At 54.6% G+C, this 27974-nt stretch overlaps 1 protein-coding gene across 1 annotated transcript in view; it reads left to right on the top strand.

Annotated features, from left to right (window-relative positions):
• TCERG1L (transcription elongation regulator 1 like) overlaps positions 1–27974 on the top strand; it is a 200149-nt gene that overhangs the window by 109783 nt on the left and 62392 nt on the right. Inside the window, exon 5 of the mRNA XM_032423180.1 lies at positions 26268–26359. Coding sequence (XP_032279071.1) covers positions 26268–26359 — 92 coding nt within the window. The remainder of the gene's footprint in view (positions 1–26267; positions 26360–27974) is intronic.

Below are 27974 nucleotides of genomic sequence, written 5' to 3'. Positions count from 1 at the left end.
GGGGATCCCTCAGAGGAGAGTACTGGATTTGGGGGATCCCTCAGAGGAGGGATGCAGGATTTGGGGATCCCTCGGGAGGGTATAAGATTTGGGGATCCCTCAGAGGAGGGGTGCAGGATTGAGCCTCCAAGGAGATCAGAGGTGGCTTATGAAGGTCAGTCTGTTTTCTCTCAACCTCAGGGTCCTCTCCCCTGGAGTCCCTTGGGGGCTGAGTGGGGCTGGCCCTTCAGTGGTTGGGGCTGGTCCCTAGGGTGTCTGTATTAAAATTATACCCAGAATTTAATTTATGGACGTGACTGTATGACCACAAGCAGAGGCCATGCACCTGCCCTTTCCCCCACCCCTGTGTTCCTAATCCTCTGTAACGTGAATGCGGGGTCCCCATATGCAGACATCCCAGCATGTGCAGGCCTCCTTCCAGCTCTGCCTGTGGCCCCCTCCCCTCCCCCCCATCCCCCGTCTCCTCCAGCTCCGAGACCAACGTGTGCTCACTCTGCGGCAGTCGGGTTCTCAGTCAGTGTTCTGGACACAGGATATGTTTACCTCTGCCGCCTCCCCGCAGCTGCTACAAGCGGTGAGCATGGCCCTCCAAATTCCCCAGTCTGGAGAACCCTTCTGCATGGACTTGGCACCCCCTGTCTGGGCTCACGATCAGCCTTCACAGATGATGGCTGCATGCACAGAAGGCCCACCACTCCACCTTCCCTGGTGGCCTCCCAGGCCTGGAGCTGCCCTTCTCTCTGATGGCTTATTCCTCCCCTTGTGTCCTGCCCCGAGTTCTGTCCTTCCTGGATGTCTGGGGGCCTCAGAGGCAGGGACGAGCCCCCCAGCATTTCCCTATCCCCCGTGCCCCGTGCTTGAGCGCACTGCCTCAGTGTCTACCCGGAGGACCCTCGGCTGAACCCCACTGTGCAGTCCACTCCCAGGTTGACGGCTGTGGGACCGTCATTCCCATCACCAGACCTGGTCGTTCTGATGGGGACCCCCCGGCTTTCCTTGTGAGGATTCTCTCTGCTGACCTTGACTGGACCCCCAGCAGGGCGGGTCCACTGATGCCCGATTATTCTTTCAATGTTGGCTGTCTGTGTTAGTCTAGAATGCAGAGCCACCTGCCAGTTCTCCAGACTGGGGAATTTGGAGGGCCTGCTCTGTAGACCTGGGGGTGGGTTGGTGGGGTGGCAGCCGTGATCATCTTGGCCCCATGACATCGGCCACGTCCTGGGCTCTGCGTCTCGAGCTCCCCTGCTTCCGGTGGCTTGAATACAGCACGTAGGGGTCAGGTGTCTGCAGCGCAGGCCCGGGGCCTCATGAGGGGGCTCTGGGGGGCACTCTACCCTCCAGGATGTGTCCCTCATTTGGTCTACACAGGGAGGCTATGGAAAGCGGTGCCCACTGCAGCTGGGGCTACTTAGGAGGTTTTTATTTTATTTTTTCCAAATTGAAGTTCAGGCCGTTGAAGATTGTCAGTGTGAGAGGCCGGAACGAGGCCGCTCCACGGAGAAATAATCATGGGAATAATTCACTTCTCCTGTGGGTTCCTGGGGGGTGTCGCTCCCAGAGCCTAGCTACCTTTCCCTTTCTCTCACTTTTTGATTTTATTGCTATTCTTTTGACGTTAGGAGGAATTGAAAACCTGTTTAGGTTTTATAGCATCACATTTCAGAGGTAAGTGATGCGGCCGGTAGCCAGGATGCGTGTGATTCATGCGGCACAGCGAAGCCTGGCGTCCCTGTTTAATTATGCAGCGCTCCCCCGAAGAGGTCTGCTGGGATGAAAGGATAAAGTGCTAAGATGAACATTTTCTTTCCCTTTTTAAGGGAACCACTTATCAAGCACAAAAGGCAATGAAATCAGGTCTGATGAGATTGGATTGAGGGAGGATGGGTCTGGTTATGAAATGAACCATTGGATGTGACACGGCTGGCTTCTCACGGTGGTCCCCGAGAGAGCGCCGGGCCAGCGCAGAGGCAGGACAGTTCCCGGGCCAGACCCCGGACATGGACCCACTGAGCCCTTGGCCCACCGGCGTGATGCTGGGCTTGGGGGCCAGGCTGTCTCCAGCCTGCCTGCAAACCTCTCCCTCCATTCACTGGTGAAGTCGGGAGGTGGGTGAGATTATTCCCCGGATTTCTTGGTATAAAGGACCAAGTGACATTTAAGCCTTTGAATGTTTCAGGGTATCCATTTGTGACTGCTTATGCAAACCCCTTGCTGGTTTCAGTTTGTAACAACTTGGAAGCGGGAAGCATACTTTGTAGCATCTTCTAAAAAGAAATCTATTTCGAAGTACACTGGGTTGAATTTACACTGGCCCTTAATTCATGATGGCAGAGGCAGAGATCGGGGTGGGGGGGATGTGGCCACCAGCCCAGGGACACCTCGAGCCCCCGGGGGGAGCAGGAAGAGCAGGAGTGATCCCCCCTGGAGCCTCCGGAGGGAGCACAGCCCGCTGACAGCTGGACTTAGGATTTCTGAGATCTGGAGCCGTGAGGGAATACATTCCTGCTGGTTGAAGCCACTTTGTGGTCATTTATCCAGGCAGCCCCAGGACATTAGAACAATGAGCAAAGTGAAATTCTGTGGGAATGTTGAGGGGATGTGTGGTGCACATGACACAGCCCAGGGTGTCCTGGCTCCCCAGACATGCAGATCCCCCTCCATCCTGCTGTGTCCCCTCCTCTGTGGGGCTTTTGTCTCCCCTCCCACTGGCACTCTTCGCTGTCCAAGCTGTTACAGGTCTGATCCAAGGTCAACCCACTGACCCTGGGGGCTGGGCAGCGAAAGCACTGGTGGAAAAAGTCCCCCTCACAAGGGGGCTTCTCCCTTAAGGGAAGTCTGCTCTGAAGACAAATTTCTCCTTGTCACATTGTAGCTTCCTTGATTCATTTTAGCCTGCGGAGGAGGAAGGATAGACAATGCATTCCATTCAAGGACACGTGCATTTGATTTCCCCCGTGCCCCACACTGCATGGGAGCTGGTGGCTGGTGAGCTGCTCGCCTAGCCAGAAGTGTGGGTCAGCTGGCATTCGAGAGACCTCCTCCCCTGGGAAAGAGCTTAACAGGTTCTTCCTGGCACCTGGGGGGATCTAACCATGTTCACCCCCATTTCTCAGCCATGCATATGGAGGTTACGAGGACAAGTAACTTGCTAGTTTTTGGAGCCTGTCAACGGTGGGTCTGGGTCAAGATCCGTGCTTTCTCCTCGAACACCCCCGGCCCCCCGATTCCCCTTTACTTCTTTCCACCCAGACCACACCCAGTTTGCACAAGCCACGGGAGAGAAGGAGCTTGTCATAGAATCCAAGGGAGCACAGGCGGGCTGATGCTGTGCCTCCCGGCCAGGGCCCCTCCAGGACCCTTCCCACCGCACAAAGGCCTGGTGCACACTCTGCAGCCTGAGTGTTTTTATTGCTGGAGGCTGGACGGCAGCATCGGCAGGGCGTGATGGCGCAGGGATGGCCAGAATGGATGAAATCCAGTGGAGGAGCCCAGCTGGGCTAAACATCCTTAGCCACATGCCAAGGGCAGATTTCATCCAAACAGTCCCCTTTTCCATGTATCTCTATGATGTCTTGGAGTCCCCTCGTGGTGGTGGCAGCACACCCAAGGCCAAATGACCCAATTAAAATGACTGTAATTAAGAGCAAACATCATAATTAATTCTCTCTTGTAAAAACATTCACTTTATCCCTGGACGAGCCGGCTTTACGGGGCAGTGAAACTGTCCCTCTTCAAGCAACGGTGTGAGTAGAGGGCTCCAGGTTGGTGCCCAGGACTCTCCTCGGGGACTCTAGGAGACCCACACCAGGACCCAGATGAGGGATCCCAAAGGCTGTTGGAGGAGCTGTGGCCACCTGGCAGGCGGAGCCGGTCACACCAGCCCCCTTGGTTTGTGGCTTAAGGTCCCACCCCCCCATTTCAGCTGTGCTGTGCGGGAGACACCTGCTGCCCGCTCAAGACTTGCCACCCCTTCTGAGCGGGGGGGTTGTAGCTGGAAAGTGGCTGCTGGGACCAGCCTGCCCTGCCCTGGACACCCTGAGCTAGGGCAGCCCACTCAGCCAGGCCGACCCTGAACATAAGCAGAAGTGACGGGTGTCAGCTCCCTGGCATGGTGTCGAGGGGTGGGGATGCGTGTTCTCCACCTCGCGTCCCCTGCTTTCCTTGTGATCCCGGCCACACAGAGGCTCTGGGGATGCGGCCCCGAAGAGGAAGGATGGCTTCCTGAATCATGGTTGCTGACACTCATTGGCTCTGACGCAAGTGATGAATTATCTCCAAACTTGAGTGGCTTCGCACGGCAGGGAGAACCTCTCCTTAGAGTAGACACAAGTGCGTGTGCGGGGTCAATTTAGATATTCTACCAGAAGCGGCTTGTCTGACGACAGAAGAGTAGCCTGGCACTTCTCTGTCATCAGCCTCATTTAACACCCATCTTTCACCAAGCCGGCGGGTGTCGCGGGCTGCGCGGTGCGCTGTGGGGACATGGGGAGGCCGTGAAGGAGCACCCCCTCCCGCACAGGCACGGTCAGGGAGGCACCGAGTCTGGGGGTGCTCATGCAGCCTGAGCACCGTTCGCACCCGCCGCGGCTCCTCGACGAGCCCTCTCCCAGCCGTTCCAGGCTCTTCTAGGGCCGTTGTCATGACGGTTCTTGAATTCAGAAGTGGCATTCCTGGCGGCTGCGCCGTGAATCAAGCATATGCATGTCAGGCTGGCCTCCGATCCTCTCCCATCGTCTGTGGCCCACAGGAGCCTCTTACCCCAAACCTCCACTTAGGATGGCAGCTGATTCACATGCACCGTCAGGCGGGCTCCAACGGAGGTGTGTGTCTCCTTGGAGAATTCATTAGTTAAATGGTTGCTTTCTCCTAATTAAACTATAAAATGTGAATATATTCCATTTAAGAAATGGGAACAATTTAGAAGTATATAGAATCTACCTGCTCTCAACCCTGTTCTTCTCACAAAGGAAACCTCTCTTAGCAGGATCACGTGATAATCAGAATATTTCCCGTGCGTTACGTGCGCACAAATATATTCATGTTTGTTTTAACGTGCATGGGGTTGTACAATGCAGAATTTAGCAACATACCATGAAGCCCAAAATGCAGTGACACAGAAAGAATGTCCAGTCTTAGCTGCTCCAGGAATAGTCCGTGGTATGGGCATAAACTGTTTGTTTGTGGTTGGCGATAGTGTTGCTAATGTGGGGCATCAGAAGCAGTCCTTGATGAGTTTTTTCTACACGCTTCTTCAAGCAGGTGGAAAAGTATCACATGTAGCTGGTGATAATGTAACTTGGCACAATGTTTCTAGAAAGAAATGGATTAATATAAATCAAGATGCTTAATTTTATATATTATTGAATCCAGCAGTTCCAATCATGGGACTCAATCCGAAGAAATCCCATCATCAGAAATCCCACATGGGGTTGCAGCCCACGGGACTCCGTTGAACCCGTCACTCCCCCTGTGGCCCTGGGGTGGGGGCATCTTCATAATTTCTATGACCCGTTTTTCCTCCCCTCACACGAGGGGCTGACAGGAGTTCTCCCAGCACAGGGCATGCCTGGATGTGGGGTGAGGTAGGGGTCAGGATCTATAGCAAAGTCACCAGTCGATCTCAAGCTTGAAATAGCAGCTGAAAGCTTAGAGCATGATTACAGGCCCATGGTGGGCGTGGGGCGAGCATAAGGACATGCCACAGAACATAGTTTAAAATAGGGCAATCAAAAATAATAAAAGTCTAAGTGCCCAACAGCAGGGACTGAGCAAATTGCAATCCAGAATTCTGTTGAGAAAGGAGACAGCTATTAAAATCGTGCTCGTGAAGAGCTTTGGAGGCACGGAGATGGTATGTTAAAATATCAAGTAAGGCAAACAGTCCCGGGGCTTCAGTGATGAGCTTACAGACATGAGAGTGAAGCCAGCGCTCCAGGAAGGAGCTGCCGACACTGCGTCTCAACGACGGTGTGTTCGTGCCAAGTCTGCCAAATTGCTGGACTGTGACCCATTACGACTGCCGCGTGTGGTCTCCCTGCCACCTGGTCGCGGCTCCTTCTGCGAGGTCGGGGTGGAGTGCTCATGGGCACTCAGGATGCTGCATGGGGGAGGGAAGGGTGAGTTCTTTTAGTCGGGCAGGCGCAGCGGGGATACCTTTCCGTAGTTCACTGCTCCCATCCAGCAGGGCAGGGCCGGCCACGCCAGGTGGACCCAGCTCCCAGGGCAGGTGCAGCTTCCTCCTCCGCTCTCGCCTCTGTCCTGCGCGGCTGGTACGGGGGAGCGTGTGGGGGCCCAGGTGCGTGGGACCAGGTTGCAAGCAAGTGGATGAGAACTTCTTTCGGTCGTCAGATGTGTCCAGCTGTAAGATGAGGATTCATTCTAACAACAACTAGTCCTATCTGAGCATCCTCCATAAGGCAGCATATGTGACGCACACACACCACACGTGGCCATGACTTCCCACGGTAGCCCCACAGGACCACAACACAGAAGTTACGCAATGCCTGTGCCATTGGGCAGAGCCCCTCGGCAGCGCTGCACCCAGCAAGCGCGTCTGCCTGTGTTTAGCTTCGGGGACGTGGGCGGGACCACAGCCCCTGCTGATGGGTGCCCCAGACCCAGGCAGGGGGTTCCATCTTGGTCCTGTGCCCCCTCACCCCCCATGGAAGCTCTTGGAGGAGCAGAGCTGGGAAGACCGTTGGGAGAACGTCGCGAGAAATAAGCCGACATTCCCATGGCCCATTTCAGGGAAGGGTTCCCGACACAGCTCAAAATCAGGTTGAGGTTGATTTCATAAGCTGGGTTCTGGCTATCCTCACGGGGTTCTAAGCCTTTCGGCTGATAGGACTTTCTGTTGGCATCCCAGTCTGTGGTTTCCGAGCAGAGATGCACCCCCACGTGAGGAAGACAGCCATACACACTTGCCAAGTGAGGACAACGGACAGGCTGTGATTCAGGCTTTCTGTTCACGGTTCCAGGCTCCTGGGAGGTTTGCTAATGTGACAAGAGTATGCACCTGTTCCCCATTTCCCCACTGTCCCTATGCTTGTCGGAGTGAGTCCCAAGTGTGCTTAAACCTGAAACATGGCCTGAACCAGCGGGACAGAGACAGGATCTGCAGACAGCAGAGGGGCCTGGCTCCGGGGGTCTGTGCTGCTCTCAGGGACCTCAGCAAGAGGAGTGATGAAAATGTACGGGGGTTGGATTTAATAACACACATACATCGTCTGCCCAAATCTACCATCAACTTTCTTTGCTCTTTGATCTTAAAATAGCATGTGTGTGTGTGTGTGTTTGTGCAAAAATGTAACATCGGTATGTAAATAAGTGCATATGTGTCTGTGTCTGGGAATGGACTCCACTCCCTGCAGGGACTTGGTATGTGATGAAGGAGGCATCTCAAATCAAGGGCTGATGTGGATCATCAGGAAAATGGCGCCGAGAAGACAGAAGCCACCAGGTGGATTAAGGATGTGCATCCGTGCCTCACACCTTCGTCGGATGAAGTTCAGATGCAGCCGACAATGATAGGCAAGAATTAATTACGTGCTGTTGGTGAGGAGGCTCTTTCCCAGTGCAGCAAAAACCCGGAAGCTCTACATGAAAGACTTGCAAATCTGACCCCTTAGAAATAAAACTGTGGGCCATAGAAACCACCATCACAACGAAAGTAAAAGGCGGACAGCATTTTCCCATTCCTTTCCCAGCCAGAAGGGCTCTGTGAATCTATAAGACAAAGATCCACAATCCAGAGGGAAAATAAGCAGAAGTCACGGCCATATAGTTCACGGAAGAGAAGATACGCACAGAGACCTTTTTCAGCTGTGGGAAGGTTTTCCTCACAGTCGTAATGACACTGAGACTGTCTTCATCAGCATGGACATTCCAGGGCACAGGAGATTTCACCTCTTGTGTTCCCCGTGTACTCCCCTGGGCCAAGAACAGTGCCTGGCACACAGTAGCCTCTCAGTAAGCATGTGTTTGATGGAGGAGCCCAAAGGAAAGTGATGGCTCTTAAGACAAGCACCACCTCTCAGGTTGGTCCTAGGCAACACTTGATGCCCACAGCGTGGCCAGGAGCCAGAAGCTGGGCACTCCCCCGGGGAGGGGGGTAGGTGTGGTCAGTAATTAAAATTAGAAATGGGTGGCCAGTTCAGCAACATCAAAACCAGAATCACGGAGACTGTAGCCTCCTACCCAGCCACTCTCCTACAGGGCTTCACCTTCACCTGAACTGCTGGGGGGCAGGTGACAAGGACACAGGGCTGCTCCTGGCAGTAACAGCTGCAAGAGCAAAAGACGAGAAAAATCTTCATGTCCATACAATGGAACACGATAGAAATGAGCGTGCTCTGCTCATTCCCTGGCAGAACACCTAGAAAATGGGGAGGGGTTTCTGCAGACTCTGGTCGTCCGTATAGTGGGTATTCAGAGCTGTTAAAAAGGACAATGCAGACTTTCTTTACCTGGATCTCAAAGCTACATGATTAAATTTAAGAGAAAAGGCACAATGCAAATATACATTATGGTACATCTATGTACAGAAAAGAAAGCGTGCGTCCTCATATTCGTGTAGATGTGCAGAATGTCTGAGAGGCTCACAGAGAGACTAACGTTCATTAATTCCAAAGAGGTTTCTGTGTGTGGGTTTAGGAGTGGAGGGAGATATTTCACGTTATATTCTTCTGTATTTTTTTGGAACCTGAATAATTATTCATTGGGCATATTATCTATTAACATTTAAGTTGATTTAAAAAGAAAGGCACGGAGTCAGGTCCCGCGTACCTGTGTAACTGTCACAGGCAAACACCCGTAGTCAGATCTATTGAAACATCTGTGTGAAGCATCTTTTGAATTTTCTGTAATAATTATTCTGAATTAATGTTAATTATGTGCCCATTACTGAGTGTAGGAGTCATTGAAATATAGAAATTCAGATTTGTTTTTGCAATACTAAGATGTTGGGGCAGCCTACAAATAAAATTTGCCTTTTATTTCAGAAGCTCATTGCCCTCTGACTGTGCTCTCTATATTTCCAGTGTGGATAAAGTAATTGAGCAAGCCAGAGGGATCTTTTATCTCCCGGTAAAAACTTTGAAACCCATTTTCTAGGTGTTCTGCATGGAAACTAGCCGAGCATGCTCATTTTTATTGTGTTCTATTGTATCAGGCGGTCCTTTGATTCCCACTATTTCAACTCATAAACCTTGCCATCAATGAAACTAATTGCATCAGAAACAGCCAGGGAACTTCACGAGCATTCAACACTCATAAATAACACCGCCAATTAACCGCCAGGACGGCGAAGCCCTCCATCTTCTTGTCAAAAGCCGGGTGCTCGTGGCTTTAATTGCACTCGGGGTGGGCGGTGGCGGCACGTGCTGGGGACAGAGCGGAGGAGAGACTACCCTTTGGGAGGAGAGGAGCACCTCAGGATACAGAGGTGCGTTTACTCACTTCCAGATTGATCCCCTTCCGCCAGGCCGGAGCCTAGCCAGAGAAGGAGCAGTGGTTGTGCAGGACACGGGGACTCCCCTCTGCCGGAGACCTTGCGGGTCTCTTTCTTCTTCTGACTGCTCACCCTACTTGCCCCAAAGCGGCGGGACCAAGCGCTCGGTAGGGGTGCCGCCTGGGCCCGCCAGGGAGCTCCTCCCCAGAAGCGAGTGGCCCAAACATCCCACGCAGAGCTGTTTCGTCCTTGGCAGGTAGTGAAGGGGCCTGCAGGAGGCTGGGAAACTCCAGGATGAAGACAGAACCAAGGAGGCTCTGCTGCCCACAGGGGGCAGATGATCTCGGCCTTGGTGTTCTCGCAGCGGAGTGGACAAAGGGCAGGGGAGAGGCCCCCCTTGCAAACATCCCGCACAGGGCAGGAGTACTGTGGGGTAGGGACGGGGCCAGTCCTTAACGAGGCCATTGGGTTGAATCTCAGCAGAGCGGAACACCAGACCAAATGCTCCCGCTGGGCCACCTGGACTGCCGTTGTGTGTCCCAGACAATGGGAGTGTCCGGGACAGCTCTGGATGAGCTCTCCTGGACTCTGAGGTCACACGGCCCCCTCACAGATACCTGCTGCTCATTTCATTACTGCCCCTGCCCATTCCTCAGAGCCTCCGGCACAGGGAGCTGGGGTGGGGCTGGTGGCGTCCTTGACTGGCATGCCCACCATCACTGAGGTCCCTGTATCGAGAGACTCCTGTGTGCTCCGTCCAAGGTGCTTTGGCCTGCGCTTCCCAGACCCTTGGAGCCAAGGGGTGTGTCTCTGGTGGCCTTCCCCGGTAGCATGTTGGAATGGAGGGAGGGAGCGGGCCGCCAGGGGAAGGACCCTTGTGGGGCACTCAGTGCAGAGTGGCAGGCAGGTCTAGAGCCTTCTGAGAAAATCATGTTTTAATTGGGTTGTTTGTCTTCTTATTAAGTTGTTACAGTTCTTTGTGTATTCTGAATGCTAACCCCTTTTCAGATAAATGATTTGGAAATATTTTCTGCCATTTTGTGGGTCTTTTCACTTTCTTAATGTTGTCCTTTGATGCAGAAAAGTTTTTCATTTTAGAAAAGGTACAATTTATCTATTTTTTCTTTTGCTGCTTGTGTTTTTGGTGTCATAGCCAAGAATCCACTGCCAAACCCGAGGTCACATCTCTATGTTTTGAAAATTTTTATCACATTCTTCTCTATTTTGAGATATTTGATGATGTCTTTCTCTTCTTTTTTTTTTTCCTTAGGGAGAGAGAGAGAGAGAGTGTGTTTGAGTGGGGGTGGGGAGGGGCAGAGGGAGAGGGAGAATTTCAAGCTGACTCCACGCTCAGCAGGGAGCCTGACGTGGGGTTCGGTCTCACGACCCTGAAATCATGACCTGAGCCAAAACCAAGAGTCGGACCCTTAACTGACTGAGCCACCCAGGTGCCCCGATGTTGTCTTTCAAATGTATATATACATATATTAATATAAATGCATATGTATTTTATGTATAAGCTAGAGAATAAGACAGAGCTCTGGGAAATATGAGTATATGTAAATATACTAGGGAATATATATATATATAATATAATTTAATGTGTATTATATATTTTAAGTATTTTTTCCTAGAAATTAGCTATGCTTCTGATTGTTTTACACGTTCCTCTCCGTTACGGGAGGTCCGCTGACACTCACCGCCCCATGTCTACAGTCGGCCTTGTTCTTTTGTGCTGTAGATGCGCTCAGGTGTCTGGCAGCCCTGAGCTGCCCCTACACACTTCAGGATCAGCCAGTAGAAAGCTGACTGTGACTTCTGTATCCATGTAGAGGCTCCAGGGACAGGTCTGCCTCGAGGTCGGGTGTGCTGGGTGCTGGCCGTTTGCTGGCGCTCCCCCTCAATGATTGGGCTGGAGGGTTTTGCTCCGGAATGGAAAATCCCCACACTAGCTGCCTCAGCTTCTGCCAGACAGTGTGTCCAGCTTCTCGTTTATTTGCTGATTTGTTTCTCTTTTGTCTGACTGCTCTGCACATGGAAGGGCGCAGATTGATAAGCCCACTTATCTCTTCTAGAGGATGCTTGTTCATTCATTTGAGCAAATATACATTTAATCAGCCATCCAACATTCATTAAGCATCTATTTTGTGTCGATCACATAGTTGATTTAAAATAGATTTAAAGATTAAAAGACACGGCTTCTGTTTTCCGGGAGCTCACAGACATGAGATGAGTCATTTGAATGTGATATGCTAGAACAGAAATATATATAGTGGGGAACACAGGACAATAAGGTCTTTACCCCGAGCAAGAGCCGGTGTGAAGGCTTTGCTGAGGATCGCATTCTCTAATGCACTGGGGAGGACTGTCAGGCGGGAAGGCAGACAAATTCCAGGAAATAGTAACATCCGGGACAGACCCAGTGCGGTGAGCTGGAGAAGCCCACGGCTCGGCCTGCCCAGAGGCAGAGAGGAGGAATCATCACTGAGGTGGAAAAGTGACTTTGGCTAAAGGGGTTGGGGGATCACCACTGAACCCAGGCCTATGCAGGTGCATGGTGGACAGAAATGCTGGAGGCATGGTTTCCACCTCGAAGGAGTTTATCTTCCAAGGAGGGATTCATCAGCCAACAATTGAGTACGATCTGTAAAGACACGAGAAATGGACAGAGCGGAGGGCAGAGCAAGGATGTTGTGCCCACGTGGGGAGTCACGGACGGTCGCAGGGAGGATGAGCCCTGAGCTGTGTGCGGGAGGGGTGGAGAAGGTATTCCAGATCGAGCAGTTGTCTAAAGCGGCATTGTTCTGGGGAGGGGGTTCAGGCAGTGGGGTGCTCCTGGGGAATAACATACCGATGGGAAAGGAATGGGATTCGAGGTGCCACTGAAGGGCATTGGATCAGATCTGCAGTAGATGTGTGGTTGATGCAGAGACTCTGATTCTAGGTGACACAGAGCTGACGCAGGTGGTAACCAGCTCAGGAGACCGGGCGAAAGGTTAACTCAAGACAAGAACCTTCACTGGAGTATTTCTGAAACAAAGGGTTTCTTTTTACTGGGTGTTTCATGGTTAGTGTAGGATTAACTGTTTTAAATTTTTAATACCTTAAGAAGTAGTCATTAAAAATGCACGCTCCTTAGAACACGTCTGCCATCCTCCAAGCCAGCCCAAGCCTGCATCTTGGGCAGTATACCAAACACAGTACACAGCACATGGACGTGCTGGGTCTCCTGCTCCCTGGCATTCCACAAAACGCACCTGCCCTTGTTGTAATGATGCGTTTGTGTACGTGGGGATGGGCTGGCTTCTTGATGGCCTCAGCAGGGGGATTGTTCTTTCGGGTGATGGGTGGTTTACTTTGAAGCCAAACCAAATCAGATTGTGCGGGCTGACGTTACAAATCAATGTGTGAAAACAGCACTGTTTCGTATCCCTTAGCACACAGACTAAGGATCCCAAGCCTGTATTCGTTAAAGATTATGTTTGCCTTAAACTAATTAAAGCCATTTGTATCAAATGACTGGAATAACTTCCCTTTTGAAAATAAAGAAAATAACTGAAGGAAGTTGGATTTTTTTTTAAAGTCTGAGTTAATTTCATCAACTGAAATGAGAACTGCCCTATTAATTTTATTACATCTAAATGTGAAAATAAATCAGCTAGCTGAGGACTGCATTTTCATATAGATTGGTCTGCAAAAAGTCAGAGCTGACTCAATTTCGGCTCTTCAGAGAGCAAGCAGACGACACGTGCCAGGATGCAGGTGTAGGAATCAAAGGGCCACCGCAGTCCGATGTGTGGCTGCAGAGGATGGTTCTGTTAGCGTCACCTTTCGTTTTAATCACATAGAGTTACAGGAAACACAAGTACACTTTTGGGCACTGGGCATATACCCTTGTAAGTATCTATTCATTTAAATAATGCAAATGAGTTGGGGTAGGATGAATTTATCACAAATCATGATTCGTAGCTAAGAGAATTTTTATAATAGATGCTGTTCCTTTCAACTTAGGTAGGTAATGAGGTCCAGCTGGTGCCAAGCCCCCGGGGGTGCAGGGGCCGGAAAGACGCTGGGCGAGGCGGGCAGCCCCTACACCATCTTTATGATGTGATAGACCCTCGATATATGTTTCATCTCTGCCATTAGAGGACAGTGCCAGACGCATTTCTTAGGACACAGGAGAAAATTCTTCAGAATTTTGTCTCTTACGTCTGCTCACAGGGGACCTGGGACCAGTGGAAGGGTCTAGAACATTCAGCAGGTGGCTTGATTGAAAGCCTGGAAGTGCGGGCACCTGCGCACAGATGCACTTGGACCCTCTGCTGCAGCCGAGCTGTGCCAAATTCTGCGTCCCGATTCACAGCTACGCTTTAGTACAGCGAGGGTGCTTCAGGAGGAATGAATCGTCTTTCCCGATATATTGGGAAACAGTGTTTCCCTTAAACTTGTCATGCTAGAATCATTGCTAGCACAGTGTTCTGGAAGCCCCCTCTAGACGACGGGGCTGCACCTGTCAAAGAAGGTGACTGGACCCGGGGGGCCTGAGTTTGCACTTGGGGAGAGTAGGGAACCAGAGAGCCCTCTGCTCCTGACCCACAGGGGTCCTCTGCGCTTGCTCGCCCCCAGGCAGAGTCTGCCCGGTGGATGAGGCTGGTTTCGGATGATTTTGCCCCGGGAACTGCTAGAACCCCATTCCGTGCGCACCTGCTGTGGTAGATGCTGTGCACAGCACTGCCCGTAGCCGGAATCTTCCGTGTAGTCTCGTTATGGACCGAGTGCCCGTGTTCCCCAAAGTCATGCGTTGAAGCCCTAGCCGGCAATGTGACGGTACTTGGAGGTGGAACCGTGGGGAGGTCATGATGTTTAGATGTGGTCATGAGAGGGGGCCCTCATGGGGGGATCGGGGCCCCTGTAAGGAGAGAACCAAGCGTGCTCTTGCTGTCCGTGTGAGGGTGCAGGGAGACAGCATCCGCAGGCCAGGCCGAGGCTCTCGCCGGATCCCACGAGGCCGGCACCCTGGCCGGGGACTCTGAGCCCCTGGACCTGTGAGGAAGACGTGCCACCCCACCTGCAGTGTGAGCTACAGGCGTCGTTTGTCCTATTCTGTTGGGACACCTGAAACTCAGAGAAGGAAGTGATTGTCCCTGTAGGGGATGAAGACTCGTCCCTTCTTCCCTTCCACGTTCTTTGGCTGAAATGATAATTCGATTTGCATAAAATATATTAACAGGAGGAAAACAAATTTAATTATGTTCATGCTGGAGTCCCACAAAGAAATAAAGGGCTCCTGGACTGTCAGGCAGGGAGGCTTACCTGCCCTCCTGAGCGAAGGAGAAAGGGTTAGGGGTCCGGCTCCCAAGGTCGGGAGACGATTCACAGGAGGTGGGAGCAGCAGATGTTCTAGAAGTCTTCCTTACGTAAATAATTGTTATCTTCGGTGAGCGCTCTCTTCCCCGTAAGGCCTCTTATGTAAACTCTGAGGAAGGCGAGGGCGGTGGGGGGGGTAGAATGCTCTTCTTATCGGCTGGGCCCTAATGGTCTTGAGCTGGAAATAATCCACATTCTGCAGTGGCCTGCCCCAGACCCATCATCCCCATACTTCGGGGGTAGGAAGCGGCCCAGATGCACTTGGATTCCCGGCCCCCCTAGCTGCTGAGCCCCTCTCCAGTCTGGTCCCCGAGGGGCAGTGACTGCCCCAGACCAGGTGAAGGGAGTGGGGGACCCTCCCTGAGCCCCCCTGCAGCCCCTTCCTCCCAGGCCAGGGCTCCGTGGTGGGGGCTGGAGGACTGGAGGGTATGTCTCAACTGGGCAGACCCGGAGCAGCATTGGGGAGCCCCCAGACTGGCTCAGTTCCATGGGGCAGTGGGGTGCTGTGCCCTTCTTGGCCTGAGCCCTAAAGTTGCCCTCACGAGAATGCAGCCAGCGGGGAGCTCTTGGGGTGCTCTTGAACCCAGAGACCCAGCTACACAACTCCCCTTGAAGCCAACAGACTCAGGGGTCATAATTCCTGCTCCAGAAATACGGGTTTCACAACCTCCCTGTTAGATTACAATTGCTTTAATACTGAATCCCATTCTTTTACAAAAATGTTCCTATTTGATAAAATTTAATGATGTAATTTAAAATGTGAATATATTTAATCATGCATTTCTCTTCCATATGTAACTAAAGCTTATGAAAAGGTACTTTGGAGATGTTTTAAAGTCTGAAGCCGTGAATACTCACGCTAACGTAACCAAACTGTTAAGATAATATTTGAACCGTGAAGCTGTAAGACTTAATTTCAGCTTTGTCAGAACGCACCTAAGGTATTATAGGTCCCTCCTGAGATTTCTTTCTCTATGAAATCTTAGTAATAGTAATTAGGGGCCTTGAAAAAAATTTTCAGTGTGAAAATAAAGTTTAGTCCCTTTTATCACATGTATACAACATTGAGACACTGTGTAATGCATCATGACTAGCATTGTTAATATTGGCAAGGCCCCACGTCACTGGCTGCACATTTTCCATCTTGGCTGCTCCCTGAACGTCCAAATGCAGGGACGGGGGCTGTTGCTTGGCTCCGCGCTGGCCCCAGCTTCCCTCCCTGGCCCCCGGGCCCCGGCCCCGGCCCCCCTGGCCCTGGGCTTGGAGCTGGGTCAGGGCTATCTGAGCTCTGGGACTTTGCACCTGCTCATCCTCATCTCCATATGACATTTCCGGCCCCTTGCACCCATCCCTTCCCGTCTTTGGGGTCTCAGTGTCATGTCCTGGAGACTCTCTTCTTGCTCCTTATGTGAGCGAGTCGCCCGCCCCGCTGCAGAGGGGCCTGGCCTGGCCTCATGCAGGGGCCCCATGCTGCAGTGTGGCTGCTCACCGGCTCGCTGCTAGCTGTCAAAGCTCACGCCGGCCTCACACTTCGCCTTTCTCTCTCTCTTGAGCCCCTCACGTCTCACGCCGAGTGAGAGCAGGGCAGTGCTCGGCACATACTTCTGGGCAAAAAAGGAAGAAACAGCTGTAAACCCTTTGTCTTTGGGGAGGATTACTGTCCCGGGGCTCAGAGATGGAAATGCTCACCTGTCTGCAGCAGGGCCAGAAGGGGTGCGTGGGCCCTGACCTCAGGGCAAGACCATCCCATAGTCGTCCATGTGACAAAACTATCACCTGTTGTTTAAGGTTTTGCCCACTTGCTGTAGATTCTAGATTAGCACAGTTGTTACCAACCTCAAAACCAAAATCAAATAAAATCTGTGTTCCTTGCTCAGTAACCTAGGACTGGATGAAACTGCTGGGAACCCCCACCCCTAGCTGTCCCTGGTGGTCCCACTGGTGGGTGGGGCTTTGTCTGAACTTTCCAGGGTCAAGAGGTTGGAGGCGTCACCACAGGGTGGACCCCAGGCTGCCGGGGGCCTCTGAGGGAGGGAGGGCCGTGCTCTCCAGGTCACACTGCGCCCCGCTCGGAGGGGCAGCTTCTTCATGCCTCTGTTTAGCGCATTCTCGAATTAAAAGAAAAGTTTAAAAACTGACTTAAATGATACACATTTTCATGTTTCCATGTTTATCACTCAATCCAAGCCTGCCTGTAAGCATGGCTTGGTCTCTCACCGTACCCCAGAGGAGGAAACAGCGTCCTCACCCCTCGGGTGCTGCTCAGTGGCCAGGTGGCCACGGGGCGTGGCAGCCAGCCTGCTGTGCCAGGGGCCCAGCTCACCTCCTGCCCCGCACAGACCTGCGTGGTTTCCCCGGAGCCAGGGGGAGTGCGTTCATGGAAGCCCCAGTGACATCCACCTGCTGGAGGTTGGGCTGCGAGGCCGGGCCGTGGCCCCCGAGGGGGAGCGTGTCGCTGTGGGGTGTGAACATGTGCTCAGGAGCACATATGAGCTCTGGAATCCTGGAGTCTGATGCGGTGTTTGTGTGCCTCTATCAGAATTGCTTTGTTTTCTCATTAAACAATTAATTTGTGGCTCTTTAGAGTGTGCAGTGGAGTACCATCTGTTGATTCTGTTATTTAACTTGATGAAAGAGAGCCATCGAGTGTGGAAAACCAGTCACCCTGGGAGCGTTTATGCTGAGGTGGTGCTTGGCAGGGGGTGTGGGGGCCCCGGGGGAGGCCAACCCTGGGCTGCGGGGCAGGGGGTGCTCCCCCAGGGGGCTTCTGCCCAGAGCGACCAGGGTCTCCTAGGCCCAGGGAGGGTGGAGGTCTCCACGGCCTGATTCCAAATCAAGATGAGAAGCCTTTAGGGCAGGGTGTCCTGCCCGGAGGTTAAGGAGCCCCACTGTCTCGCGAGGCCTGGGAAGCATGCTCAGCCGTCGGTAGCTCTTTCCAGCCTTCCAAGGACCACCCCAGAGCCCCGAGAGGCTGCCCATCCCATTCATCGGGGCCCAGCTGGTGGGAAAGAGAGACGTGCAGACTATAGACCCAGTCTGTCCTTTTCCAAAACCACTTCGAGGCCCTCCCACCAGTGAGTTTTCCCATTCTTACGTTGGCCCCCGAAAACCTCCACTGAGCTCCTGGGACATCACTCATGCCGTTGACATGTTTTAGATTCATCATCCTGTTAAAGGACACACTGAGCTCAGGGTGCAGAGGCTCCGAACAGCTTCCCAAAGAGCATCCCTTGAGAGAGGTCAGCTCCGAGGTGGAGTCCCAGGGGCCCAGTGGGTCCCTGCCCGTGCATGGGCGTGGGTCGTGGGTCCTCGAACTGTGCTGTCACCATGTAAGAACCGGCTCCCCTCTGACCCCAGGTCCTGTAAGCAGCTGTTTTGTTAAGGCTCCAAGGAGACCTTGAGGATTTGTGGAAACGGGTTAGGATGAAGGAGAGGGTGGGGAGGGGTGGCTGTCCACGATGGACTGGCCGGTCAGATGAGAGGTGGCCATAGGCCCGGTCTGTTCCCAGAGGAAACAAGTGAAAGTAACTTGACCCGAGGGGCCTGAGGGGTTGGATGGCTACTGTTTGGGGTGGAAGTGTCATGGAAGACTGAAAGAAACAGGTGTGGGTCCCAAGCGGTCAGCCTTCAGTGCAGAAGGGGAGGCGTCGGCCGGCAGCCTCGTGGAAGTATGTCCCGGAGCCCTTCACCTGTTCACCTGTTCACCTGTTTGGCGTCCCAGAAGCAGGCCTCGCGGGGACCTTGGGGGCGTGCAGCTCCGAGCGGGCCCTGCCTCCCCTCCCGTGACCCAGCCTGCAAGCGGGAGCAGCCCAGCCGGAGGAGATGATAAAGTGCCCTTGGACTCAGGACAGGGGCTCCCACTGTGGGAGGGGGAACAATAACGCTTTCGGGCAGTTTCCAGAGGTGGTGTCTGTGTTTCGGAAGTGGTGCGTAGCATTTATCGTTTTTACAGCAGAGAACTTACTTTTGGTGTCCCCTTCAGAAAAAGTCACCGCTGCCATTTTGTTTGTTCGTTTGTAGCGACCCCTGTCAGGTTTTCTTCCTCTCCTCTCTGGCACACGTACACCCAAGACTAACCTAGCTAAGCGGCGGATCCTGGCCTACGTGCTCATCTTCCACGATGGCTAGCAACCCATCGCAGTACTATTACTAGTCTTTTCTGTCCGCGCGCATGTGTGCGTGCGTGCGTGTGTGTGCGGGGGGGGGCGCGTCCGCCTCCGGATGGGCACCTGAGCCCCCAGTGCCCGCTCACGTCCCCAGGGCACGCCCAGTGACCAGCCCAGCTGTGCCTTCACGACGGCCAGGCTGGCCGAGCATGCGGTGTGGGGTGCGTGCTCCAGAGCCTCCCCGGGTCCAGGGCAGAGGAGGTGATCCCTGCTTTCCGTGGATCTTGCTCCCGGGCCGCCTCAAGGGTGGGGGCTGCTTAGGTCACTCAGCCGGGCCCCGTGAAATGGATTTATGCTTTCTGGAAAGGCTCGAATGCTGTACTTTTGCCACACATTCTACTGGAGCCAGAGGGAAATGTGTTAATGATGGTTTGCGGGTTTACAGGGATCCGTCTCTGTCCCTCTCCCCCGCCCGTCCTGTCCCCACCTCACCTCCGTTTACACTTCCAGGCCCCTCTGCATCCCGGCCTCCCCCTGCCCCATTCCCCCCTCTTCCTGGTCCAAGTGTGTGGCAGGGCCCACCGTACACAGAGGGCTCAGGACTGTCTTATGGAAATTCTCATTCATGATGATGTCCCTCTTGCCTTTAATATCCCTACTTGTGGATGATAATCTTAATGTTGAACAAATCTTTTAAAATCACACGGAACTCACCTGTAGTTCATTCAGTCACTCAGTGAACACACGTTGATGGGGTTGATGGGGTGGACCGGGATGCTAGCCCTACTGGTCACTCCCCGCACAGACGTGCCTGGCTGCCCACTTCCTCTGCTCACGGCCCCGTGGACAGCATTGGGGCCAGTTTCCCTGGCAGCCCCCACCCTACCCCTGGGCCGGGCGCGCGGGACACTGCCCACTCCCGCTGGAACGAGGGAGCATCCCTCAGCCTGCCCTGCTCCACGCAGGCTTCCTGCAACCCCATCGTAAGGTCGGCACTCCCCATCGGAAACCTGCCTTCATCAGAGAACTGGAGAGCTTCGGGTTCTAGAACAGTCGGGGGAGGATGACCCATCATCTCCCCAGGCCATTCTGTCCAGCGGTGACATCAGCTCCTTGTTAACACCAACGGACCAGCAGCAGATTCTGGAAGGCCTGGCGTGGGATCTTGGCTGGGGACGGGGGCAGAACCCTGTCCCGGGAGTGGGGGCGTGTCACAGAACCCTGACGCTTTCTGGTGGGGGACGCCAAGCTCACGCCCTCCAATCTCAGTGTTTTAAAACCCTTTGTTCCAGCAAAGCGAAATCCAGGATGTTACAAACAGGTAGAAAACGAGTTCTCTCTGCAGTTTGTCAACTCGGGGAATGACTGTCCATGGAAAATTTGGAAGGACTCAGAAATGATTTGCCATTGACATGAAAATACTGTTCAGTTATAGGGGAGCTCCAGCAGGTGCCCTGGGACCTCACTGGCCAGCCTGTGCCAGGTGGTGGGGAGCGGGGAGGTGGGCCCAGACAAGGCCAGTCCTCACATCCCCTTCACATGACCCCCCGGACCCCAGGCCCCCTCCAACACCTGCTGTGCTGGCCGTCCTGTGCTCCCCCGCCAAGCAGGCTTGAGATCGTCGTCCCGGGAGACTCCACCGCCAGGCAGGGGTCATCTCTCCGTCCCGCAGAGGCCGGAGCCCAGCCGACGCCACCAGCATTTCTGCGTCTGTTGCTGGTGCGCGGGCTGGGGGCTCCTGGGCTGGGCTTCTCAGATGAGGACATGGCTCTTCTGTCCCCGTAACTGCGTGTCCGTGTGGACATTCAGAGCCTCGGCTTCACCACAGGCAGCCTCACTCCCGGATGTCCAGCTACTGTGACTCGTGGCCTCACCACCCCAGCTGCATCGGCCGCCCTGGAGAAGGCAGGGGACCCAACCTGCACGTCCCCTGGTGGGGGGATGGGACGGGAGCACAAGACCCCCGTGACCAGCTGCCTTTGCTGCCTCTGCTCCCGGCCACCCTGCTGGCCGGGCCCTGCTGCGGCCCTTGAGCCGGCACCGGGTGGCGGGACTCCCCAGGAGCTCACCACTCGCCTCCTCCTTCCTGGCGGGGAGAACGGGAGGCCGTCTGCTCAGTCCCGCCCTTTGGGAACCTCCTCGCCAGTAGGCCTTGGCCGCGGTGACGTCGCAGGAATGCAGGGACAGGATGCGGGGTCTCGGATGGAAAAGCAATCGAAGGCACCGTGGCTCCCTGGCTCCCCGGCCCTCCCAGCTTCGCCTGTTCTCAGCCCTGGAATCTGTGTCTTGCTTCTGTCCGTCTGTCCGTCGGTGCCCTGACCGGTAATACCTGCTGATTCACCACTGGGCGGTGTTAGAACCGGAACCCGGCTTTCCCGGGCACGGGGTCTGCCTTGGATGCTTGAGCCCCCAGGAGGCACACCCTGAAAGCCGCTGTGTTGTCCAGGCCTCATTTCGAACCGCGTACAACGGGCCTGACTGTCTCATTTTTATTACCTGAGACATAAATTGCCTTTTTCTCTTGATTTTATTGTCAGATTTTCAGGGGAGCTCGATGCCATTTAAATTGACAAACAATTTCCGCCCTCCCTAATGGTTTATTTTGTAACCTGGGAAATGACTCACCTGGTCTGTTTTTCTTCCGTGTAAATGAGATAATGATTCCTGCTCGGCCCAAGCGTCGGGGAAATTATGTCAAGATGGCTCTTGTGGGGTGGGGGGCGGTGTGCAAGGTCAAAACACTGCTCAGTAATCCCCTTAAGGCACTTCTGTTCGTACCTGATAAATTCTCTGTTCCTGGAGGTGAGAACATTCAAATATGGAAAGGGGGTCACCCCACCGGCAAACCCAGAAAACGGAGCCCCCGTGACTCCAGGATTGTCCGCTAACACTCACCTGTCTACACCGGCCTGTCGTGAATGGAGGTCCCTGGGGACAGACACCTGTTTCCGGGCATGGTGCCCTGCGACGGGCCATCCGTGGGGCCTGTCTCACTGTTAACTTCCAGCACGCTGCAGGCTGAGGCCAGCGTGCACACTGGGGTCGTGGTGTGGATTCTCCTCGTAAACCCTTCCTATACGGCCCGTGGTCTGCACCAGCCAGAGGACGCAGTTGTCCCACTGTCCCCTTCAACCTCATGCCACCCTGGGACATCACCATCAGGGTCACATGGGGGAGACATGGGTGGGTCAGGGGTCCCTTAACCTCAGAGGAGATTTCCCACTTAATTCCAAATCCATCAGAGGAGGTTGGTTCCAAAGGAGCCATCCGTCTGAGGTCACTACCGGCTTTAAGGATAGAAACGGTGAATTCTCTCTCCTGCCCTCTTCCTTGGGGTTAATCCATTTTCCAGAGTTGGCCCTTCTCCCCCACGGGAACCCGGAAGACTCTCTCACCAGCCCCCCAAGGTCACTTCTCTTTCTTTGGAATATACCCCACATAGTTCCCAGTACCGAGATGAATTTTAGAATCCCCAAATTGGAGGAACTTGAGAGATCATTTCATTTTATGGATGGGGAGAGTGGGACCAGGGGAGGTCAATATTTACTGAGTTAGAATTAGATGGAACGTAGAATGTTCCTTTGAATTAGGAGATACTGATATATTTCTCTTATCTTTTTGACACGTTAGATATTTTTGTCTGCAGTTCATTTTAATAATTAAAAAAAAACAATTTTTTGAATGTTTAAAAAAAAATCCTGGCATTTTGTCCAATAGAAACAGCCTTTGCGGAGCAGAGGGTCCAGTTCCCACGAGACCTGCTGCCCCGTCGTGTGCCCCGGAGTTGTCTTTGATCGGTGGCTCGATGCCCTGATTTGTTCAAGGGGTTGAGTTATGGCCCCTGCGTGCCTTCCCAGGGCTGTTGCTGTGTCCTGGCCTCGGGTCAGCCTTGACGGACTCGAGGGAAGAGCCTGCTAATTGCTTGCGTCACTTTCCTGTGTGTCCCCCACTGCCCTGGGACTTGGCCAGATGCACATCAGCACTTGTCAGGTGACGGATGTGGTGATTTTCAGCAGAGAGGCCTTCCCTCCTTCCAGACCTCCATGCGGACTTTCCTGAGCCCCTGGCCTCTCAGCTCTGCCAGGAGCAAAATTGAACTGCAGGCCATTTGAGAGCACTTCAGATCGTGACACCAGGCGTGATCAGTAGGTGGACGGCACTGAAAGATCTGGCCCCCCGGCCCCCTCCACCCTGGAACACATCGTGCGGCCCTAGCTGCCTTGTCGCCCTGGGCATCCAGACTTGTAGAACGTCTTCCATCAACTTGCTCTCTTGGACACTCGAGGGAGCCTTTCCTGACATCATTGGGCTTTGTGGAGAGGCCCAGAGCAAGGAGTCCTTGAGCATCTCAGAGCTGTCCCCAGAAGTGGCCCACGGGGAGCCAAGCAGCAAGCACATCCACAGTGGGACAGCCCAGACACCGACCCCGTTCCGCATGAGAGCCCAAGGCGCAGCAGCCCCCACAAACCGGCGTCTATTAGCAGAGGCGACGGGCTCCTGGAGAGGCCGTGCCCTGCACGGCACCTGTCCGAGGGAGCCTGGCACCTGTCCGGGGAGCACTGGCACCTGTCCCGGGGAGCACTGGCACCTCTCCGGGGAGCACCAGCACCTGTCCCAGGGAGCACCAGCACCTGTCTGAGGGAGCCTGGCACCTATCCGGGGAGCACTGGCACCTGTCCCGGGGAGCACTGGCACCTGTCCCGGGGAGCACCGGCACCTGTCCCAGGGAGCACCGGCACCTGTCTGAGGGAGCCCGGCACCTGTCCCAGGGAGCACCGGCACCTGTCTGAGGGAGACCGGCACCTGTCTGAGGGAGCCCGGCACCTGTCCAGGGAGCACCGGCACCTGTCTGAGGGACCCTGGCACCTGTCCGGGGAGCACCGGCACCTGTCCCGGGGAGCACCGGCACCTGTCTGAGGGAGCCTGGCACCTGTCCGGGGAGCACCGGCACCTGTCTGGGGAGCACCGGCACCTGTCCCGGGGAGCACCGGCACCTGTCCCAGGGAGCACTGGCACCTCCCCGGGGAGCACCGGCATCTATCCCGGGGAGCACCGGCACCTGTCCCGGGGAGCACCGGCACCTGTCCCGGGGAGCACCGGCACCTGTCCTGGGGGGCCTGGCGGCCCGCGGCTGTAACTCAGGACTTTGGGAGGATCCTCACTGACAGTGCAAGTGCTTTGACCTCAAAAGCCAGATCTGAACAGGTGTTGTTTACCAAGATCAACCATTCTCAATAAGAGAAAGGTTGTCAGATGTCTTCTCAAGATAACGAGGGGATATCGGGAATAAACTTGAGTGCAGCAACTCTCGTTTGAGACTAGCCCGGCGAGCCCGCGGCCCTACTGCCAGGTCTCCGAACACAGGAGAAGATCCCGACATGCATGCTGGCTCACGGGGGCCCGTGATCTTCGTGGGGCCGCCACAGGCAGACAGGGGGTCCGTCGTGGAGAATGACGGTACACCCTCCTGGGCTGCCTGCTCCGCCCCTTGAATTTTGCGGGAAATGCAGACCAATGGCTCTGGTTCGGGTGGCGGCAGGAAGTAAGCCACCATCTGCTCATTTCTAGCGACAAAGCAGGTCCCAGGGCAGGAACCACGTCAGTGGAGACCAGGGCCATCCCCGAAGAGTGGGACTCTGGCCCAAGCCCATGTGTTTCTGCCCCTTAGGCCTGCCTTGGGCTGGGTCTCGGCCGGGAGGCAGGAGGGTGGGCTCAGCTCATCTCAGTTCTCCGCCTCCCTGGTGCAGCAGGGAACGCAGGTCTGAGGTCGTGCCTGGCGGCTCTGGGAGCGCCTTCAGTGCTGTTCCCCGAGGCCTCGGCAGGGTTCCCGATGGCCGGCCTCCTTCTTTCTTATAGAAGCTGCTCTGGTGGCTTCTGCAGCCACCCACCCTTGGTGGCTCTGTCCTCCACGGTCCCCTGACACCGGCCCACGCGTGTCTCTGGCCGGTCTGGACATCCTTCCATGCAAACGCTCTCCCAGTTCCGTTTGCTCAGCTGAGGCAGAGAGAAGAGCCAGGGGCTCCAGAACCACTTCTCTGATGCCTCCTGGGCACCCTCGGTCTCGAGCACGTGGGGGTGGCGGGATCCAGGGGCCGTGGGCTGAAGCCGAGATGGGGATCCCTGGGGTCTCGAGTCTTGTTACTGGCCTGGGCCCATCGGATGGGTGGGGTGGGGCAGAGTATCCGGAAAGTCTTTCTGTGATCCTACTGAATTGCCGACACTTGCTCTATGGTGGGTTCCACCAGAAGCAGGTGTTGTTGTTGAAGTTGCTGGATGTTTAGGTCGTGAGTCTTCACGGCACAAATGGTCTCCACGGAGTAAAGCGAGGAGCGGGCAGCCGGGGAGGAAGCGTGGACAGACACGGCTTTGATGGTGACGCTGGTGAATCAGGCATCGTTAACGTGAGGATGAGGCGTCCCCACATGCAGCAGAAGACACGACGGAGTAGTCCCGGGATTTCAAACCAGAACACCCAGGCTCCTGAGACACCCAGTAAACTGAGTCACGCTTGTCTTCCCCTTGGCTTTCCCAGGCCGTGCCTCACTTACTGATGTGTTTTGCGTGTTTAGCTCCACCCTCCGCGTGGACGTGCGGCCCGTGCCGTGGGGCTGGGGCTGCAGGTGGGCAGTGTGGCCCCACGTGGAGCCCACAGAGGGCTAGGCACCCAGGCTCCTCACTGCTCCTCACACCTGGATGGGAGGTGGACTTTGGGGAGTAATCCTAACAGGTTCCGGAGAGGTTAGCTCAGTCCCGAAGCTCTGCTTATCCCCATGAGCGATAATAAGGTATCCCCACTGCCCTGACGTTAGAATTTTCGTGACTCAGGTGTGGTCAGACAGTTCAGTGAAAGCTTGACTGTTCCTTCCCTGGGGCTGATCTGGACATGGACCTGTGTTTGGTGTTGCCAGGCCCCAACCCATGTCTCCTGGGGGTGGTCATGGCTGCCCTGGGGCCCGGAGGTCAACACTGACCCACCTCTGGGCTCCGGGACAGGCTGCCCTGCCGGCTGGACCCAGGTCCGCAGTCCTGAGGGTTCCAGGTGCAGACGCCCACCATGGGCAGTTGGCGGGGCCTGATGTGGGATCCCGGCCTTTGTGGCCCCTTCCCACAGCCTCCTTGCCAGAGTATGTGGCCGAGGAAGCCAAGTTTGCAGCAGCTTGAGGAAGATGGGATGGAGGTGCAGGGGGCTCCTTTGGCCCCCAAGTCTGCCCTTCCCTGGGACCTTGCTGTGGGATGCGCGGCGTGGGCTGCCAAGTTGAATTTTCAAGGCCACTTTCTGTCCTTGTTTAGTTTTCCAAAGTGACGTGACAAATGGGATGCTAATGACAGTTGTTTTGGTCCAACAGATAAAAGCAGAGAGCGCAGCCGAGCGCCCTGCCCTCCCGCCCTCATGCTTCACGCCGAGAGGAAGAGCCCGGCCGGGGACGGGGCAGAGAAGGTGGGTCTGCGGACTCCGCTTGTGTTTTAAAGACGTGAAACCCCGGGTGAGGGGGACTCGGGGCTGGAAACACCGCCCCCCCCCCCCCCCCCCCCCCCCCCCGTTTTCCCCCCGGGTTTTTGTGGGGGGGGGGCTGCTCGGGGACAGGGACACACCCCCGGGGGGGTTTTCCAGACCGGGGGGGGGGGGGGGGGGGGGCAAGGGCTTTGGGAACAGCCACCGGCCTTCCCGGTGGGTCCCGTTCCAGGGCTCGCCGGTCGGGCTCTGTGTGGAGGAGCTTGGGTGGTGACCTGGCTTCCCGCGTGTGCTGTCCCCACACTTCAGGGGAGGGTGCCATCGCTGGCCCGCTCACGCCCTCCCCATCCTTAGCACCAGTGGTCGGTGGCGAAGGGGGGTCACAAACGTTAGCGCGCATTGAACGTCTGCTCCCGGACGTAGGATTTCTCTCTAAGAGATGAACGTCCATGCCAGAATTACGTATTTATTAAACAAATACCCTTTCTAGTGCCTTAACTACCTTCTTTATTCCTGGGCTCTGCGCCTCTAATTCACTTTTATCACTTTAGTGCGGAAAGGGAGTTTTATGCCATTTTTATCACCAACAGGAAATCATGGGCAGCATGTGCCCCGTGAAGGAGATGGTGGTAATTAGTGGGAGACAGTCCCAGCCTTGCCATATTTAAATGTTAGTCCCTGCCACAAATCATGCCCCACCAAATCTGTGTGAGTAATTAGCCGGGGTAATCCACTGCTCAGAGGCCCTCGTTGGGTTTCTAGTGTTCAATTAGCTTCATAATGAAAATCTCCCCTCGTTTTTCTAATTGGATTGGTAGTATAAACTCTGGTCTCAATATATTTCTTTTAACACCACTTTCTGAGTCCTCCCTGTTATGTTCATTATTTATCCTGACCTTTTTTTCCTCACAGGAAGGAAAGACATCTCCTACTACCTGAAAATTCAAAAGAAATTATTGTTAAACTTAACTTAGGGATAATTATATAAATTAAAAATCATTATCTGTGTCAGCGAATGGAGGGCCACAGGAGGAGCCCAGGGAAGGCCGAGGATGCTCACGCAGGAGTGAGACGGCCCCTCACCTCCCGGGCATCGCCGTCTGATGGTGACGTGCCATGCCCACTTTGCCCTCAACCCGAGACCCCGCGGGCACTTTCCAGGGGAATGTTGTCAGTTCAGGACTCCTGTCCTTCCTCTCCGCCGGCTCTGCTCACACTGGCCACTCAAGCCTGACCATGGGGGCCCTTCCCAGTCCCCATCTTGAGGGTGGATGGGGGCAATGGGGATGGCCCAACAGAGTGCCACGTTTCCCTGCGTGGGACTTTCTTCACCCTGGGCTCTGAGACACTCAGCGTTCTTTGAACTTCTTGTCTGAATCTCATGTTTCAGTGCATCCATAATTTAGCGTTTGCCTTTCCAGCTTGTCTGTTTGTAGGGAGGCTGACACGGCGTACATGAGTGTTGGCCGAGGCACGCGTGGGTGTGCACATGGCGGCGTGGCCCCACGACCGTCCAAACACGCAGTTAATCACCTCCTCCCCTACAGTGGTGTCCCTTAACGTCCTGGCACAAGCCATGGTAGAAATCTAGATGGCATCC

Source organism: Phoca vitulina, unplaced genomic scaffold, assembly GCF_004348235.1.
Source record: "Phoca vitulina isolate PV1807 unplaced genomic scaffold, GSC_HSeal_1.0 scaffold28, whole genome shotgun sequence".
Taxonomy (NCBI): Eukaryota; Metazoa; Chordata; class Mammalia; order Carnivora; family Phocidae; genus Phoca; species Phoca vitulina.
The sequence above is the reverse complement of the archived record's forward strand: the minus strand, read 5'-3'. Positions and strand labels throughout refer to the sequence as shown.